The sequence below is a fragment of the Schistocerca piceifrons genome, chromosome X, assembly GCF_021461385.2.
Source record: "Schistocerca piceifrons isolate TAMUIC-IGC-003096 chromosome X, iqSchPice1.1, whole genome shotgun sequence".
Lineage (NCBI taxonomy): Eukaryota > Metazoa > Arthropoda > Insecta > Orthoptera > Acrididae > Schistocerca > Schistocerca piceifrons.
In genome coordinates this window covers 547,259,275-547,279,541 of record NC_060149.1, presented here as the reverse complement: position 1 = coordinate 547,279,541, position 20,267 = coordinate 547,259,275, and the positions used below count along the sequence as shown (strand labels likewise).

The following is a 20,267-nucleotide window of genomic DNA, read 5'->3' as shown; positions in this document are numbered from 1 at the left end:
TGTCAGCTAGGTTGACATTAGGCGCATCCCTTAAGTTCTTCCTTATTTATAGTTGTAACTTGCCTATACCTATGCCGAACCGAACCAACCAATACTAAAGGACACGCTGTAACTCATTATTTACCTTTTTTTGGGGGGGGGGGAGAGAGAATATTTTATTTCTACATAAGCAATGAAACTTTTAACTTGCATTGTTCTACCGAATGGCTGGACTGTCTGCTGTAATGCCTGGAAGTTGAAAAGAAATATTTTTTTTGTAATTAACTTATTTTAGGAAAGGGATTAATCTGCCTGTTTCCTATCTTTGCACATGGCTGCACTGTATTTTCTGTACAACAATGAATTGTGGCTTAGTTGTCTGGGTATGTTCGTTACGAATGAACGGATGTCCACGAAACATTCATTATGTTTCAGATTTCGCGAAGTAAGTACAAGATCAGTTTTTTGAGTGTCCCAACAATGGGACGATGGTATGTTACATTATCGTTCCTTTGTAGATAAGTCTAAGTGTACGCATATACAAAAATGGCTTATGTTGTTAAGATCTGCGTTCTTTACGTTGTGTGTTTTTCCAGGGTAGATAATAGAATACGTTCCATTGCAGTAGTTCTAGCAGAACTAGAGCTATGGAGTGAGTTAACATTCCATGCAATGCATATGAAATACTAGATGACGACGACACTGAAGGAAACGCACTGAACAATGAATATATTGTACCTGAAGTAGTTGACACTTTAGAATTTACAACCGAAGGGATGAAGCTAATGTTATACCGATTTACCTGCAGAAGTGTGTGTTAGGTTTTTTTCTTGAGGTAGTACTGAATACTATTGCAGAACAAAGTCAAATAGGTGCTTGCCAACACAAATTTTCGTCTTGCCAAAGACGAGCTAAAATCCTTATATCTGAGTGGGTGTCATAAGTTTCCACATGAGTGTTTAGGCGTTGATCTCCTGGACAAGCAGGTATCATTTTATAGGACGAAAACAAGGTCAACGAAGTGATGATGGCCTTTATTCACCCATATGAGGGTGTCAGTTTCGGATGTCCGAAGGAGAATAGTGATGTACTTTTCAAAGAAAACAAACGGGATCAACACCAAAATGCAGAGGACTACAAGGAAAGAAGTTGATGGGAGGACGGGTAAGCAAAGATGTGGGATGAGATCTAGTAAACCACTTTATTGTGCCAAGTAAAACACAAATGTGTAATAGGTGCAATGTTGGTGTAAACAAGTGTTTTGTTTCGTTTCATACTGAATAGACACTCAATAATATTACGTACAGTGGTTCTATTTTCTTCACAATGTTTCTGATAGTTTTCTGCATTGACATTAATGTTGCGTATTTTGGGAACTAATTTTACCAATGTCCCTAAAGTGGGACAATCTACAGTTTTTGTGCTTCTATAGATTCTTCAGAAGAGCTTTTTCTTTCGTATATCATTCAGCGTATCACACTGTCAAAAATGCTGAAAAAATAAAATAGTTTAACCAAGTAATGGGTTAAATAGTGAAATCCTCTTTGTAACATGGGTTGAAGCACCGACCTATTCTACATAATCTACCTGAAGCTTGCGATTATTGAAAGCAGTACAACTAATATAACTTGGGGAATGTTCGAAACCTGTGCTTAGTAACGATCTGAAACTGATTGTATTTTATCTTTGCCGAAATTATCAGCAGGATTATTTCCAAGCCAGGGCAACGTATTTCGCAAATGTTATGACAATGCTCTTGGCTGTCGATCAGTCAAGCCGCTGGGGCTACGAGCAGCGTTTCGAATGGTGAACACCGCGCGACAGTCGGCACTCGTTGCTACACTGCATATGTAGTTCCGTAGATTGCCGCTGCTGGAATGGGCGCTTCAAGCCACTGAATGACTGAAGCAACAGGTGACTGCTGCAGTTCACGCGCTTGGCGATTTCTATAAACTGCAGTCTCGCAGCGAACCGTCGTAATTCCTTTTAATGAATGTACCTTGACAGTTGAAAATTTCTGACACTGGGACCTGAACCTGAATTTTTTTGATTCTCGCGACATATTCATTATCGGCATTTTGTAAATTCAGCATACCTACAAGGTTTGTCCTGATATTTCATGTCTTTGCATCTTTACTTAAACCATAGAAACTTGAAACTCGGACGCTGGGAAAGGTTTTAAACGAGCCGCGGCTTGGTGATATTTGAAGCTGGGTGTTGTACGAGTACCGAAATCGGTCGCATTTTTGAGTAGTTTAGAATGGAGGGAATTGTTTTTTACCACGGCACCTCGTTTCCCGACATACCAACCCAATAATTGTACGTCAAAATATGCTTTTTCGAGAGCATGGGCAGATTCACACAGATACGAAGATGATCTGATATCAGATTAGAAGAAAGCAAAACTTGAAATACGTTGACTTCTCTCAGATCCAATATACTGGACAGGCAAACATCTGTCATCAGCGAATAATAATAATAATAATAATAATAATAATGTATGAATGTCACGTGAGTCGAGCTATCTGAACAAAAACACTGTCACACGAAAAAAAACCACAAAACTTATAACATGTGATAAATGTAAACATAATGGCAATAGTAACAATTCCATGTCGCTATAGTACAGCTAATTCACTTACTCAGTGTGACAATGTTGGCACTAAGGTCGATTGCTGATCAGAAAAAATTTCGTCCAAAAGTGTGTACTCATAACAATGAAACACCAGTGTTGTTAATATAGTGCATGGATAAGACAGAACCTATAAACCATTTAAAGACGTACTCGAAACGGCGAAGCAGCTGCCCCAAGCCCACTGCAGCAGTCAGGGATATTCTTTCGCTGATTCTACTGTAGTGGTATGAAAAGAAACTGCTGTCGCAGACGAGATACAGGGACGAAAGCGCCTCAGGGGAGCGGTGCAATCTGACGGGAACATTGTTTCCTCATACAAGGCTTGCAGGCGCACTGCAATACCAGAAGACATACAGGTGAGGATACTACGTGCTGGTCGCTGGGAAAGGGTGTGGGAAAGCAACACACAAGTTTGATAATAAGCTGATAGCGTTTAATAGTACATTACGAAGCATTGGTACGTTGAACAACCAAAGATGACGGATTTTAAAGTATCTTTATAATTAAATTAAATCACACCATTCTATTCCATCTTTAAACATTTTGCATTACAGTTGATGTCATCATACAGAAATACATTACAGTTCGTAACACGGACATTTTATACAAAGATTATGGACTGCACTATGTGGGTTAAAATATTTGCAAATCAGAACTACAGGACATAAACATTCTCTTAGATAAGTGTCAGTAAATGTCGTCTTTACAGCATGTATAAAACATTGTAGGAAAAGCTTTGTTTAACCACTTCTCTGTAACATTTTAAGAAACAGATTATGGAAAATCATATGCATGTGTAGACAGTGAATCAAAAAACTTAACTCCGAAATACTCATAGCTGTTAATTCCATTCCGAGGCGTAGTTTCGGGCGTGTCTGTTTTCTTTCCGTCATGTCATGTAGGTGGAACTGATTTTCGTAAGGTACATTTGTGTTGATTTTCTCTTATGTGTAATAAACAACTGAATATAAATAATTGTCAGATGGTTAGTATTTTCACCTTTTTAAAGTGAACTCCGCAAGAAGCCCTATTATCAGAAATTTTTAAGATGGACCTGATGGCATTATTTTGCCAAATGAAGATTTTCTTTGCTCCCAATGATAATCCAAATGTTAACTGTGTATGGAAGAACGCACAAAATTGTAGTTATCACTATTGGTTATGGCATTAACGAGACAGGAGTACTGTCTTCTTGAGTACATGTCAGATTTTCTAAACTAAAAGATTAGAAGGAAAGGCGAAAAAGAGGGTAAAATTATTGTGAGTCCTGCACTGTCCTGATTTCAACCCCTTGTCCACTGTGCCTCCTGGATCGACCTATCCACACACAGCTTGACACACCCTGGTAATGGATCAACTCCAATTAAAACATTTCAATGGTTTAATGCTTTTCCATGACTCTGTTATGGTAAAGCTCACACTGGTTAATGTTCACAGTGAAAACATTTTAAAGTAACCAGGAAATGGTCTAAAAGTAAAGGCAATAATGCTGGAACAGTAATTTTCCACTTGTACATCAGCTGCAGTAATCATTGTTGGCTATTACATTATAAGCTGCTGTGCTCCACTGTGCATTTTTTGGTAACTGCAAAAGGTATCTCAAATATAATTCTGGGATCCACAAAACATGTATGCAGATGATGTGCTACCAGATGGTGTCAAGTCAAAGCCAAATCAGAAAGTTCGGTGCTTAATACCAATGAGCTGTAAAGGTAAAATCGTACAAACATTACTGGAAATATGCTGACTGGATACAGAAAACATTGACTGAAGTACTGAATTCACAGAGCTCAGTTAGGGATGAAAGGTGGTCAGCCATGTGGGGCTATGCAAAGTTGTACAAAAGCTAGGCAGCCTTTATTTTTATACAGGGTGTCCCAGGAGCAATGGTCAGTACTGAACGATGTGATGGGTATGATGATTCAAGTGAAAAAAGTCCATTAAACATAGTCTTATAATCCATACCTTAAAAGCTATGGGCACTTCAGTGGAAGAGATGTTTCGCATTAGCCAAGATGAAAAATTCCTCATAACTCTTTAAGATGTGCTTTTTAGAGCCCATGTTTACTAGACTTGTTTGCTTCGAATGATTGTTCCATCATATCCTTGAATATTGACCATTCCTTCTGGGGGTGAGTTATGGACACTAATGAAGTGTTTGGGATATGCAAAGAAGTGGCCAGATCTCTATTTAATCAGTTTTAATGCAGCTAGAGTGAAATGTCGGTAGAAGTTTTAAAAGCGACAGCTACAGGTCTTAAGACCATGGAAGTGTTTGATATGCTGTTAGAGAAAGACAACTTCCCCCACAAGCATGCAGTAGTGCTGCAACATGGCGTGGCATGGGCTAGACTAATGTCTGAAATAGTGCTGGAGGGAACTGACACCATGAATTCTGCAGGGTTGTCCATAAAGCCGTAAGAGTACAGGGGAGGGGGGGGGGTTGGAGATCTCTCCTTGAATAGGACGTTGCAAGGCATCCCAGATGTGTTCAATAACGTTCATGCCTGGGGAGTTTGTTGGCCAGCAGAAGTGTCAGAGGAGTTTTCCTGGAGCAACTCTGCAGCAATTCAGGATGTGTGGGGTGTCGTATTGTCCTGCTGGAATTGTCCAAGTCCGTTGGAATGCACAATAGACATGAATTGATGCAGGTGATCAGATATGATGTTTACATATTTGTCACCTGTTAAATCGTATCTGCAGATGCCTCACACCATTACAGAGCCTCCACCAGCTTGAACAGTCCCTTGCTGACATGCAGGGTCTATGGATTCATGAGGATGCCTTCATACCCATACACATCCATCCGCTCAATACAATTTGAAACATGACTCTTCCAGTCTGCAACACGTTTCCAGTCATCGACAGTCCAGTGTCGGAGTTGATGGGCCCAGGTGAGGCACAAGGGCCTTTGGCTCAGAAAGCCCATGTTGATCATGTTTTGTTGAATGGTTTGCACATTGACTGGCTCAGCACTGACATCTGCAGCAGTTTGTGGAAGGGTTGCACTTTCAGTCATTGTTGGTCCCATTCTTGCAGGATCTTTTCCTGGTGGCAGTGATGTCTAAGATTTGATGTTTTACCAGATTTCTTATATTAACAGTACACATGTGAAATGGTCATATGGAAAAATCCCCACTTCATTGCTACCTCAGAGATGCTTGTGTGCCAATGATAACACAACACAACACTCAAACTCACTTGATCTTTATAACCCACCATTGTAGTAGCAGTAACCTATCTAAGAACTGTGCCAGACACTTGTTGTGTTATATAGGCACTGTTGACTGCAGTGCCATATTCTGCCTGTTTACATACATCTGTATTTAAATAAGCATGCCTATACCAGTTTCTTTGGCTCTTCAGTGTATGACCTACGAAATTGAGTGCATATTTACAACTTTTTATATTGATGAATTGTTTCTCTTGGTAGAACAGCTTGGCACTGACTGGCCAACACCTCCCCACAGTAATGATATACGTGGCTGTTAAATGTTTTGCTGAAATATATACTGGTATGTCTAATACTACACAAAATTAGTGCTTGTTTCCATTAAAAAGATACTTAGTATACAACTGTAGAAATAAGCATTAGTATATTTTATGGTTAGTGAACAGTTAAGATTTGAGTTTTATTTTGTAGGAAATTGTTTGCTCGACTGATCTTCTGTGACAAAACTACTGTAATGAGTTTTCCAACCCCTGCCTCAGATTTTTGGTATGCTGCTGGCTATAGAGACCAAAATATGGATATAGTGACGAATTATTTTTTCTAAAATGTATGCTCATTGATTATAGTCAACTAGACATTTGCATTGTTACAAAATCCTCCACACAAAGCAAACCACTGTTTTTGCTACTGATATTGGATTGAATAGACATACATTCAGTTTTCCTATACATACCAATAACCCAGTTTTTCTCTTTCTTTAAAGTGAGCCATCCCAGTATAGTATAAAGTTTTAGATGGTGAAATAAGTGTTGTCAACAAAAGCAAATTGGTGTCGTCTTGGGCTGAAGACGCGTTTGCTAGGCAAAAGTGAAGAAATGTATTTGAACACAACATCCTTTGGATATGAGCAACTGTTGAAATGTTTAGTACTTTTATGTGAAGAAGGTTAGTCACAAATATATTCACCCATGGTACAATGTAAAATGTGTACATTGTCATGTTTGATATACTGGTTCTTCTTAAATAACATAAATAATTAACTTTTTTTTATTTTTTTATTTACTCCTATACTTGTCATTTAAGAAATGCTTTTAAGCCTTTTGCTTATGATGCTAGGGTCATTCACATCTTTAATTTCCTGTGACAGGCTGTTGCAGAGTTTTACTCCATGATATAAAACACTGTTTTCTGTTTTAAACTTATTTTTCATCTTTAGAGGTAAATGATAACTCGCTCAGGTTCCATGCTCGTGTACAGAGCTGTTCATGGCTTGTGCATCTCCACGGTAATATTTGAAGACAGATTGTATTTGCATAGCCACTGACTGTGCTAACTAATTTGATTTGTGCTGAAATTTGTGTAGGTAGTGACTTTACATTAAAATTGTTGTACATTCTTAATCTGAAACTTAATCCTTTGTTTCAGAATTTTGAACCAGTTGCCTATCCTAAGAAAGACTATGGAAAGTTTCACACTGGGGACTCCTACATAGTCCTGAATGTAAGTAGTAAGATTGGCCTTTGTTTGGAATACAAAGTTCCAAAGAGACACAATGGCTGGCTATCACTTTTCTTTTGAAGGTGAAATTCCATTACTGATAACATATGTAAAAATACAAAAATATGTTCTATCTTTCAGTTCCTTCCTCTGGGAAGAAAGAAGTATAATGTTTTATGCAAGATATAATTTGAATATGAATTAAATTCATTATTTTCAAAATATTTTAAACATGTGAAAAAGGGAAATTAGCTTGAAGATACCTGATAAGAAAAGGCATTAGCCTATATTAATGTTATCATCAGCCATGATATTCCAAAATAACATGGAAAAACCATATTTGAAGCTTATTTTGCAGTAACAATACTGCGTGAACACGTGTCATTCATACAAGACCTTCAACTGTGATTAAGTACTTGTCAAACAAGTATTAAAAACATACTGACATTCTGTGAACCCTGTGGGCTTTGTTGGTGAACAGGAGCTAACTTTGTACTTCTTGTCTTCATTTTTAGACAGTGGATGGCCAATCCCTAATAAGATATAATGTTCATTAAAATTTCATTGTTTCCTTTGAGCTGAAGTTCACAACTTGCATTTATACGTATTGTTGACGTAATAAATATACTTCATAGCAAAGCTAAATCATCTGTATGTGACAGCAAATGTTACTGGTAAGCCAGGTGGATGAAAACACCTGCATGTGAACAACATGACAGTGCATGACGAAAGCAGCAATGTGCACACATGAAGGTATTGCACCATCTTGCATCCAATCAATATCATTGAAGAGTAACAAATTGTTTTTGTGAAGGCTTGCAGTATTTTTGTCTTCTGCAGTGTTGACATTGACACATCAATTTGCACAGTTAGTTACTGGTTCTCTCTTCTTTTTTCTTTAATAAAATATTGTGGAATGAGTCGGTTTACTGGGTATGTATATATGGTTAGTTATTTTTCAGTCCTACTCTTACAACTGAGCATTAATCTAGTTTGGTTATTTTTTTTCAGTCTACTAGTTTTTAAATAAAAATTAATCAGTGGAGTAGTTGTCCAGAAGAAATGATTTTAGGTTGGATTTAAAACTTGCTTTGATACCAGTTAAAGTCACATTTTTCATAGTGTTGTAGATATGGACATCAATGTTCTCAAATTTTGAACCCTTCAGAGCAGTCTACCTTGTTTACTGACTCGGGCTCATGTGTCTTATGTTATTGATGCAACACTATTTGTTGTACAGAACAGACTGTAGTGTTTTCCTTAAAATTGTGGAAGAGTTTATTTTCAGGGAACCACTTAATAATTCTTTGAAATGAATCATAAAAATATCTTCTGTTGCTTTCTCTCTGATGGGATTTATTGTAACCCTATTATTGTCTACAAAAATCACATTTCTGCTCAATGGAAGGTCACTCACATATGTAAGGAATAAGTGTGGACCCAAAATTGGAACACAGTGGGGACTCAATTTGTGGTTTCTTCCCAGTCACTAATATTATGTACCCTTCCGACATGGTTATAATTATTCACTACAGCCTTTTTGCATTCTGTTTGTTAAATACGATTCACAACAGATGTGCATAAAGCCATCAGTTCGATACAATTTGAATTTTTGTAAGAGAGTAACATGATCCACACAATCTAGTGTTTTGGAAAGTTCACTAGAAATAACAGCTGGTGATACTACATTATTTAAGGCTTGTAATATTTGGTGAGTGAATGTATAAATAGCATTCTTAGTTAGGAAACTGTAATTCAAACGGTGATGTGCAGAGTAAATTGTTTGTACTTCAGTGTGGGATTACTCTTAAGTACATTACTTTATCAAATATTTTGGAGAACATCAGTAAGGAAATTGAACAGTAATTGTTTGTCTTTCTTGTGAAGAAGTGTAACAATGGCATATATTAATACCTCAAAAAATTCCCTGTGCCAGTGATGCATTACATATGTCACCAAAGTTATTAGCAATCAAGGTAGACCAACTCTTCAGAATTCTATTTGAAATTTCATCACGCCATATGAGCTTTTGTTTCTGAGAACTTCTATAGTTCTATTAAGTTCAATGAAGTGGGTTGGTGTTATTTCTAGTTCTTAAAATTTTGTGAAACAGCATTTTTAATGTGTTATTTTTAATGTGTTATTTTTAATGTGTTATTTTTAATGTGTTATTTTTAATGTGTTATTTTTAATGTGTTATTTTTAATGTGTTATTTTTAATGTGTTATTTTTAATGTGTTATTTTTAATGTGTTATTTTTAATGTGTTATTTTTAATGTGTTATTTTTAATGTGTTATTTTTAATGTGTTATTTTTAATGTGTTATTTTTAATGTTATTTATGCCCTCAACTAAACAATTTAATCCTATTTTTACTGCTACATTTACAGGGTGTTTCAAAAATGACCGGTATATTTGAAACGGCAATAAAAACTAAACGAGCAGCGATAGAAATACACCGTTTGTTGCAATATGCTTGGGACAACAGTACATTTTCAGGCAGACAAACTTTCGAAATTACAGTAGTTACAATTTTCAACAACAGATGGCGCTGCGGTCTGGGAAACTCTATAGTACGATATTTTCCACATATCCACCATGCGTAGCAATAATATGGCGTAGTTTCTGAATGAAATTACCCGAAACCTTTGACAACGTATCTGGCGGAATGGCTTCACATGCAGATGAGATGTACTGCTTCAGCTGTTCAATTGTTTCTGGATTCTGGCGGTACACCTGGTCTTTCAAGTGTCCCCACAGAAAGAAGTCACAGGGGTTCATGTCTGGCGAATAAGGAGGCCAATCCACGCCGCCTCCTGTATGTTTCGGATAGCCCAAAGCAATCACACGATCATCGAAATATTCATTCAGGAAATTAAAGACGTCAGCTGTGCGATGTGGCCGGGCACCATCTTGCATAAACCACGAGGTGTTCGCAGTGTTGTCTAAGGCAGTTTGTACCGCCACAAATTCACGAAGAATGTCCAGATAGCATGATGCAGTAATCGTTTCAGATCTGAAAAATGGGCCAATGATTCCTTTGGAAGAAATGGGGGCCCAGACCAGTACTTTTTGAGGATGCAGGGACGATGGGACTGCAACATGGGGCTTTTCGGTTCCCCATATGCGCCAGTTCTGTTTATTGACAAAGCCGTCCAGGTAAAAATAAGCTTTGTCAGTAAACCAAATGCTGCCCACATGCATATCGCCGTCATCAATCCTGTGCACTATATCGTTGGCGAATGTCTCTCGTGCAGCAATGGTAGCGGCGCTGAGGGGTTGCCGCGTTTGAATTTTGTATGGACAGAGGTGTAAACTCTGGCGCATGAGACGATACGTGGACGTTGGCGTCATTTGGACCGCAGCTGCAACGTGGCGAACGGAAACCCGAGGCCGCTGTTGGATCACCTGCTGCACTAGCTGCGCGTTGCCCTCTGTGGTTGCCGTACGCGGTCACCCTACCTTTCCAGCATGTTCATCCGTCATGTTCCCAGTCCGTTGAAATTTTTCAAACAGATCTTTTATTGTATCGCTTTTCGGTCCTTTGGTTACATTCAACCTACGTTGAAAACTTCGTCTTGTTGCAACAACACTGTGTTCTAGGCGGTGGAATTCCAACACCAGAAAAATCCTCTGTTCTAAGGAATAAACCATGTTGTCTACAGCATACTTGCACATTGTGAACAGCACACGCTTACAGCAGAAAGACGACGTACAGAATGGCGCACCCACAGACTGCGTTGTCTTCTATATCTTTCACATCACTTGCAGCGCCATCTGTTGTTGAAAATTGTAACTACTGTAATTTCGAAAGTTTGTCCGCCTGAAAATGTACTGTTGTCCCAAGCATATTGCAACAAACGGTGTATTTCTATCGCTGCTCGTTTAGTTTTTATTGCCGTTTCAAATATACCGGTCATTTTTGAAACACCCTGTATATAGTGATCGCTGGAAATACTGCACTGTCAGTCACAGCTGTTTCATTCAGTTTGTGATAATATCTTGGGCACTGACAAGTTATCCTGTCTCCTATTTCAACGTGTCGCACATTACTTTAATCTTCTCTGTGGTATTGATATGTCATTATGTGCATATTTATGGACAGTTTAATGGCTTCAAATTAAATATTACAGTTTTTTCCGTAGTATACAAGTAACATTGGCTGTAGGCTTTTGCTGGCCATTACATGAAATTCGCTTTTCCTCTTGCATATTTGGATGCCTTTAGTTATCCATGGTGTACCTGTTTTTTTAATTATCTTTCTGGGTAACTTCAGCTTACATATGTTCAATGGCAGCTCCTGCAAAATTTTTGTTAATGTACTACAATGGTGGCTGATAGCTATTTGACTTAAAAGTAGTAATCATAACTAAACTGAATATATTAATTTTACTTACATTAATTAAACTGTTTAAATATATTTAAACTTTATTGTGAAGAATCATGAGGAATAAAATAAAATGAAACAAAAGACAAAGAAAGACAATAATACCAGCAGTAACTGAACCCAAGCAATTGAATTGGCAGTCTGTGCACTTGACCACTCGTCTGTGGGTCTCTTATGTGGGCAACTGCGTGAAAATCCCTCATACTCTATGCAGAAATCTTCAGAGAATGTAATGTGCTATTGATGTGTCCCTCATACACTACGCTTTCACTGTACTTGACCCACAGTACTCAGAGAAACACAGTGACCTAGTGCATTGAGCAATGTAGCACCCTATGTCCTGGAAGAGAAAAAAGATATATCAAAGCATACTTCGTCTAAAATAGACAACTGCGTCCCATCACTGAGTTTATCATAGTGTATCTGACAGTCATGTCAGCACTTGATACTGGTTTCTAGTTACCACAGAAAGAGCCCTACAAACTATGTTTCCATTCATTTCCTTTGCATGCCAGACTGCATTCGAAGAGAAGTGGCATAATTTTAGTGCACTTGTGCAGTATGCTGTAGCATGTTAGCGAATGATCACTGGCCACCACTTCATGTATTGAAACAAATTTACTAAGAAATACGTTTAATTTCTCATTGGCATCACTTTTCGTATATCTCATCCTATACCACTTGTTTTAACTGATTCTTAAAACATTGTATCATGGTATCACTCATAAGCCCCACTGCTTTGTGTGGACATAACTCAGAGCTATAAGGTGCTACATATTTAATTTCCATTCATTGTGCATAACAGTCTGACAGTCCATTAACTTTTAGATAGAGATTATTTCAGCCAGACAAAAATGTTGCCAGTCAGGATCATGCGATCTTGCTGCACCTAAGTTGGAAAATTCACTATTGAAATCAGACTGAAGCAGCCAAATAATGATTCCTGTTCATTTATCACGTCAGAATTGTTTAAGAACCTACATTGAAGTCTCAACAAACTATTATTTCTTCTTGTTTGACAGGTAGCTTCATAATCCCTTTAGATTTCTCATAAATAGGAGTGTTTCCTAGAGGGGATCTATAGACTCTTAAAATTACAAGAGAAGTATTCTGCAGCAACAGTTCACAAGTACACACTTCGTCTGTACAAAAACTGCTTTTTTTTGTTTTATTGATGTGTCCAACTTTTACATATGTTGAAATTTCTCAATTTTTCCCTGTTAACTCTAAATGTAAATGTTGCTTGTAAAGTTTCAAATAAGCAAAGTGACACTTATTTGGTATTTCTTGCATGTGATATGTAAATTCAGTGATCCAAAGATTACAAATTTAAATTAGAATTAGCCAAATCTCAAATGGCTACTAATAGTAATTTTTGATAAATACAAATGCATAAAAAGCAGCTCATGATCTTACTGTATTGTCAACCTGTCATTTTTTGCTTTATTAGGCATTAAGTTGTGGCAAGTATGGAGCCACAAATGGCTGTAAGATTGTTGTCTGTCTGCACTGCTGAGTAAAAAAAAAATTAAAAAAAAAAATATATATATGTATATATATGTGTGTGTGTGTGTGTGTGTGTGTGTGTGTGTGTGTGTGTGTGTGTGTGTGTGTGTATATATATGTGTGTGTGTATATATATGTGTGTGTGTGTATATATGTGTGTGTGTGTGTATATATGTGTGTGTGTGTGTATATATGTGTGTGTGCGTGTGTATATATGTGTGCGTGTATATATATATATATATATATATATATATACATATATATATATATATATATATACATACATATATATATATATACATACATATACTTACCAAACAAAAGCGCTGGCAGGTCGATAGACACACAAACATACACACAAAATTCTAGCTTTCGCAACCAATGGTTGCCTCGTCAGGAAAGAGGGAAGGAGAAGGAAAGACAAAAGGATATGGGTTTTAAGGGAGAGGGTAAGGAGTCATTCCAATCCCGGGAGCGGAAAGACTTACCTTAGGGGGAAAAAGGACAGGTATACACTCGCGCGCACACACACACTGGCCTTTACAAATGTCTGCTTGTGTCTGTGTATGTGTGGATGGATATGTGTGTGTGTGCGAGTGTATACCTGTCCTTTTTCCCCCTAAGGTAAGTCTTTCCGCTCCCGGGATTGGAATGACTCCTTACCCTCTCCCTTAAAACCCATATCCTTTTGTCTTTCCTTCTCCTTCCCTCTTTCCTGACGAGGCAACCATTGGTTGCGAAAGCTAGAATTTTGTGTGTATGTTTGTGTTTGTTTGTGTGTCTATCGACCTGCCAGCGCTTTTGTTTGGTAAGTTTCATCATCTTTCTTTTTAGATATATTTTTCCCACGTGGAATGTTTCCCTCTATTATATGTATGTGTGTCTATATATATATATATATATATATATATATATATATATATATATATATATATATATATATATATATGTGTGTGTGTGTGTGTATGTGTGTATGTGTGTATATGTATGTATAACTGCCTACTGTTATAATGATGTAGTTGTTGCTAGTATGGGGGTTACTGGTACACACAATTTCCCACAATGACAATCATATAGCTAAATGTGCATATTTCTTCCATCGCTGATCTTCTTATAAGAATACATGCAACCCCTTCTGGAGGCATTTGTGATTAAAGAGAATGAGACCACCTTAACCAACAGTACACAGGTAGCCAATGTATTTAACAATCACTTCTTAAATTAGGAGAAAAAATTGGTGAGAATAGTTCAAAAGAAAAAGCCAGGCAGTACATGGAAGAGTCCGTTTTGAAAAATTTTAGTCAGATTGTTTCATTTAACAACCTCTTGTGAAATAAGAAAAATTATTAAATCTTTGAAAAATAAATGTTCTGTTGAAGTAGATGACATCTCTAACAAGTTATTAAAACAATGTGGAGCAATTACAGCTGATGTTTTGAGTCACATATGTAATTCATCACTGACTCAGGGTATTTTTCCAGACAGGTTAAAATATGCCATTGTCAGGCCTTTCTACAAAAAGGGAGAAACCACAGATGTCAATAATTACTGGCCAGTATCCTTGCTTACAGCATTTTCAAAAATCTTTGAGAAAGTAATGTATTCGAGAGTGGTTAGCCATCTCAACAGTAATGGGATACTTAGTAAATCACAGTTCGGATTTCAGAAATGCTGTTCCACTGAGACAGCAATACACAGTTTCACTGTCCACATAATAGTCTTTAAATAATAAAATGTCACCAGTAGGAATATTCTGTTACTTATCCAAAGCATTTGATTGTGTGAACCATGACATTATGTTAGAGAAATTACAATTCTATGGTATAAATGGAACAGCATATGAGTGGTTTGTCATATCTACAGAAGAGGAAGCAAAAAGTCTCCTTATATGCTTCAAGTGATTCAAAGGAGATAGCCACTTCATCTAACTGGGGTGAAATTACACTAGGTGTTCCGCAGGATTCGATCATGGGTCCCCTCCTGTTCTTTATATATGTGAATGATCTCCATTCTTATGTGAAACAAGATGCTGAACTGACACTGTTTGCTGATGATACAAGCATAATTATTAATCCAGTAAAAGAAAGTCTGATAGGAAATGATTCAAATAAGGTCTTTGGAAAAGTTATTAATTGGTTTTCTGTGAATGGGCTTGCTCTGAACTTTGAAAAAACACATTACATCCAATTTTCTGCTGCAAAAGTATAATTCTTTCAATAAACATAACACATCAAAAGAAGTCAGTAGCCAGGAGGGAGCATACTAAGTTTTTGGCTCTACATATAGATGAGAATCTTAATTGGAAAAGTCATATTTTGGATCTCCTAAAGCGACTAGGTTCAGCAACTTTTGCAATCAGAATTAATTGCCAATTTTGAGGATGTAGAAATTAGTAAACTAACATACTTTGCATACTTCCACTCTCTGATGTCATATGGAATAATATTCTGGGGCAACTCAACACTTAGGCAAAAGGTATTCACTGCTCAAAAGAAAGTAGTTAGATTAATGTGTGGGGTTGATAGTCTCACATCTTGTAGCCATATGCTTAAAAGGTTACTGCTTCACAGTACATTTACTCAGTAATGAAATTTTTTCTCAACAACATGGACCAGTTTAAAATCAACAGCGACATTCATGATTACAATACCAGAAAATAGAAAGACCTACACTATCCTTTACTTAACCTATCTTTGGCACAGAAAGGGGTAAAATATGCTGCTATAAAACTTTTTGATAAATTACCAGATGCAATAAAATGTCTGGCAGACAGCAGTAATAATTTCAAAAACAAATTGAAATCATACCTCCTTGACAACTCCTTCTATACCACAGATGAATTCTTGAATATGAGTAAATAAATCTGGAGATATAAGATCTGCATTTTGTGCCATTTATGGGAATGGGACAGATAATAGAAATATTTAGGTATAACACTACAATATAAAAAAAAACCTTGCTTCCTGTGTGCATTTCTTGTGCATTTGACACGTTCCACATCATAATGGTTTTTCTGTTCTATTGATCAATGGAACACGTAACTAGCTAACTAACCAACGCCAGAGTTATCCAAAATTGTAGAAGTGATTAATGAAAAATGAAACTGACTCTGTAGTATTCTGTTCTGCTAATTTGCTGTTTTTTGTACTACACTTGCTTTTATGTCATGTGTTAAATTAATGTTTGAAACTGACTTATACACTTGAATAATAATAATTAGATATGGGACTTAATGAGCAAACTATTTGACTTTTCAATCTTCTTGAAGTGCTGAAATAATAACTTTTGAAATGTATTCTTACTCATCAAACTGAAAGGTCCAGAAATTAAACAAGCTTTCTTTGAAAGCTTAAAGCATGCTTTTTCCAGCTGTGGCAAGAAAGAGGATTGAAGAAGACACAGTTTAGATATTGCCCCCAAAAATACCCTAAAATTTGCAAGTGGAAAATTTTGACCAACTTTGCAGATGCATATCTTTTCATCTGGGCATCCAGTGCTAATTAAATTTGATTGATATATAGACATCACATATAGGAATAGCCCTCTGAAGTTTTGGCATGATTGGCTCTCACAAAAAGCAGCAGTGGTTGGTCAAACCATGACTCTCAGAATCATGTGATGAATTTTTTAGCCACTTCGAGACTTCTCTATATTTAGGTATGGCTAAATCCCTAATTTTTGCCATGGTGTGATTCAGCATAAAATGTTGTCTATGTATATTAAAGTAAATCACCAAATGTGTGCTAGAACTTTTAAAAAAGCCTAGCAGAGTTGGCACATTTGCGCCTTCATGCATGATGCAGAAGTGAGTAGCCTCTCTTTAAAATCCCCTAAGAATTCAACCACTGAAGATACTGAACTGAAATTTGGTGTATAATCGTCAAAGACCATGTAGAACCTTCACACAAAATTTCATTAGATTTGGAGATGGTCGATTGGGGACACTTTTTAATATTGGTCCCTTTGACGTGGAATGACCCTTAGTTTTGTAGGACAAATGGTCATAAAATGAAAAAAAATGCATAAATAGTTATAAATTATGGAAAGCATGAAGTTTCGTATTGTACAGTGTCCCTCCTGTAAAGTTAATTTAAATACGTCAATTACACAATATCAGGATAATGTGTTACACCACATTGGATTTTTGGGGCAATAATTTCCGTTCGACTGTTCTTGTAAAAGAACACTAAAGTTTTTGCTCAAACAGAATTTTTGAAACATGATTAATTGATATAGTTTGGATAACCACCAAATAATTTTCAGAATGAAGAAGTGTTAATACTTATTCTCTCCCATTAAATTTTTAGAAGTGATCACAGGAATTTGGCCTCCATTGATCGTACATCCATCTATTCTGCAATCACTTGTAAGCTCTATGAACCGTCCCTCTCCATTTGCATTCTGGTGTAGACTGTGTCTAGTGTAACTTGACGCCACTGAAATGTGTGCCATGTTAACTGTCACCAGGACCCTATAAATTCAAACACCAACTTGCATTACTGTGCTGTGAAAGTTGTGACATTGGAACAGATGCACAGAGTGAATATTAAAGATGGGCTTGAGTAACAAATGTGTTAGTCACACCTAAAAGTCCCGTCTCAACAAGAATTGTTCAAAGTCTCTTCCCCTATGATCACTGAATTGCCTTAAGTAAAACCCTTACATAAAAACATTGTCAGTTGACTGAGCCTTGCACTTGTATTGAAAAGACAGATAACATGTTTCTCCGTATGTAATGCCTGCAAACTGCCATTCTACAACTCACCTGTGACTGATATGTAGCAGTAAAATCCTGTTCTTTGACATGTCATATCTTGTCTTACACTTACTGACCAAGCTGGAAGTTGGCTACCATATTCCCACTTCTAAGACTGCTATAGGCTTTTCTTCACTGACATCTGGCTAAAACTATAATTTATGTACAAAATAAAATAATTGGAATCTGTTCTCCACCCAATACTTTTTTGCCAGCTGCTGTTTGCCACTTTCCATCTTCCCTGTTCATAGCATAAAAATTAATTTAGTAATTCCAGCTATCTTAAGACATGGACCATACCCTGATGAGCCAAAACATCATGAGCACTGCCCTCCATGTGAATGAATGCATTGAAGGCAGGTGATGCAAGGAAAGTATGTAAACATAGCATATATAAATGGGGAATCATTCTACTGACTATAAAGATCGAAAATCAGAAAAATCAATGATACTAGTGTTTCTGACAAAGGGCGCGTTATGGTCCAGCACCTGGGAACAGGCATCTCTGAAATAGTGAAACTGGTCAGCTTTTTGGATGGTGCTGTTGAGAACATCTATGGAAAGTGACTGAAAGACAGTAAAATCACGAATACATGACAATGTGCTATATGTCCATGTCTCATCACGAAACATGGTCAGAGATGTACCCACTCTGTATGACAGATTACAGTGCTAGTACAGGCCCAAGTGTTTCAGAACACAACATTCAGAGAACACTGTTAAACATGGGGCCCTGCAACAGATAGCCCCTCTGTTTTTCCATGTTGTCATCAAATGACCCATTAGTGCTCATAACTTTTTGTGAGGAAAATGATTCATAAAGCTAAGAGAAGTGCAATAAGCTAAAAAAGCATGACCCACTGATTTTTGTTTTCTGTATGCACATTACAAAATATGACCTAGTGCGCACTAACCATCAAGCATATGCAATATCGCACATCTTATTTTCTAGAACGAAAGGAATAACTTCTAAATGTGAGGTGATCCATTTTTCATTCCCAGAATGTCTATACAGTAACCATAAATTTCGGATTACTACATTTAAAGCCCACAAAAATATGCTATCATCATTTAATGGATCTAATATTTGATTTGTAATAGCTCATACTTTGATCCATTCTATTTTTTGCACCCATATTGTTATTGTAAGACTGGATTACGAGAGGTTGAGGAACAACATCGTTGCACTTAGCAAATGGGATTTAAACCTTCATAATTTGACACTGCCATAACAGACCTGTAATTCCAGTCACAAACGAGTTACTGCGAATTTTCATCACTCATCATTTCGTAAGAGTGGCGGTGTTCGCTTCTTCATTGCAGCTACACTTTATGATGTGAAATTTTCAGTTTTGTTGTTTCTAATGGTTCTACTTATGCCAATACCAGTTTCAGTAAATGTATTAACTATTTTCAAGGACATCAAATTGTTGTCTGCAAACAAATAATGGGACAAAGTGTAACAAAGACCATCCTTAGACAGAGATCCAGTGATATGCGAAAGAATTTCCTCTCCCAAACCATAATCCTCTTTGTATTTATTTTGTGATCCCTTTGATGCTTGATAAAGCTCAAAATTTATGAGATAACCTAGTCTGAAGTTATGGCACTGTACTTTGTATCCAAAAGTATAGGTTTGCCAGTAGTGAAATGCTTGAGGCCATGTCATCCAAAGTATGGTGTCATAGCTTCATCTGCACTGCTTTCTTTCACCCACACAATATACTCGAGGAAACAGCTTCTGAGGTGATCTAAGCAGAGCTGAATTTTTTAGAGTAAGTCATTCTTATGTAGCTTAGCATTGTCACATGTACAGCATGCATATCTTCAGAATGGTTTCTTCTCATTGACTCTGATGTTTTAGCATAGTTCTGTGTATCATCACTTTCCTCCCAGTACAATCATTTATAATGTAAAGCGTCATACCGACTAGCCACCACTATCTCAAAAGAAAGTTTTCAGTTCTTAAACAGATAACTTAAGTTCTTCGTACCTTTTCTGCACTGCATATAAAATACTTTGTTTCACAATGTACACAATAAAATCTTCACTGAGAAAAAAATCGAATATATTCAGTAGGGTCAGGAGTCTTTGAACATGATTAGGTACCTGAAAAAAGTAAACAAGTTTAGCTGTTTTCTTTTTCATTTACTTTAGTTCACGAAATTCGGAAGCCAACCATTTTTGTCATTAGCGTATGTGAAATGAGGTAATAAAGTTTATTAACTTGCTCTTTTTTTACTAGAACCAATTGTTGCATCTTCATTAGTATTTCTTACTGTTACTTCAATTTCTGCAGTCAGTTTATGGGTGTTCATTCCTTGATTTTCAGGTTC

General features: G+C 36.8%; 1 protein-coding gene across 3 annotated transcripts in view; it reads left to right on the top strand.

The window, feature by feature from the left end:
* The window catches only part of LOC124721660 (gelsolin, cytoplasmic), a 305,692-nt gene that overhangs the window by 168,735 nt on the left and 116,690 nt on the right, over positions 1–20,267 (top strand). For all 3 annotated transcript variants that reach the window (XM_047246729.1, XM_047246728.1, XM_047246730.1), the window contains exon 2: positions 7,212–7,286. In XM_047246729.1, coding sequence (XP_047102685.1) covers positions 7,212–7,286 — 75 coding nt within the window. The remainder of the gene's footprint in view (positions 1–7,211; positions 7,287–20,267) is intronic.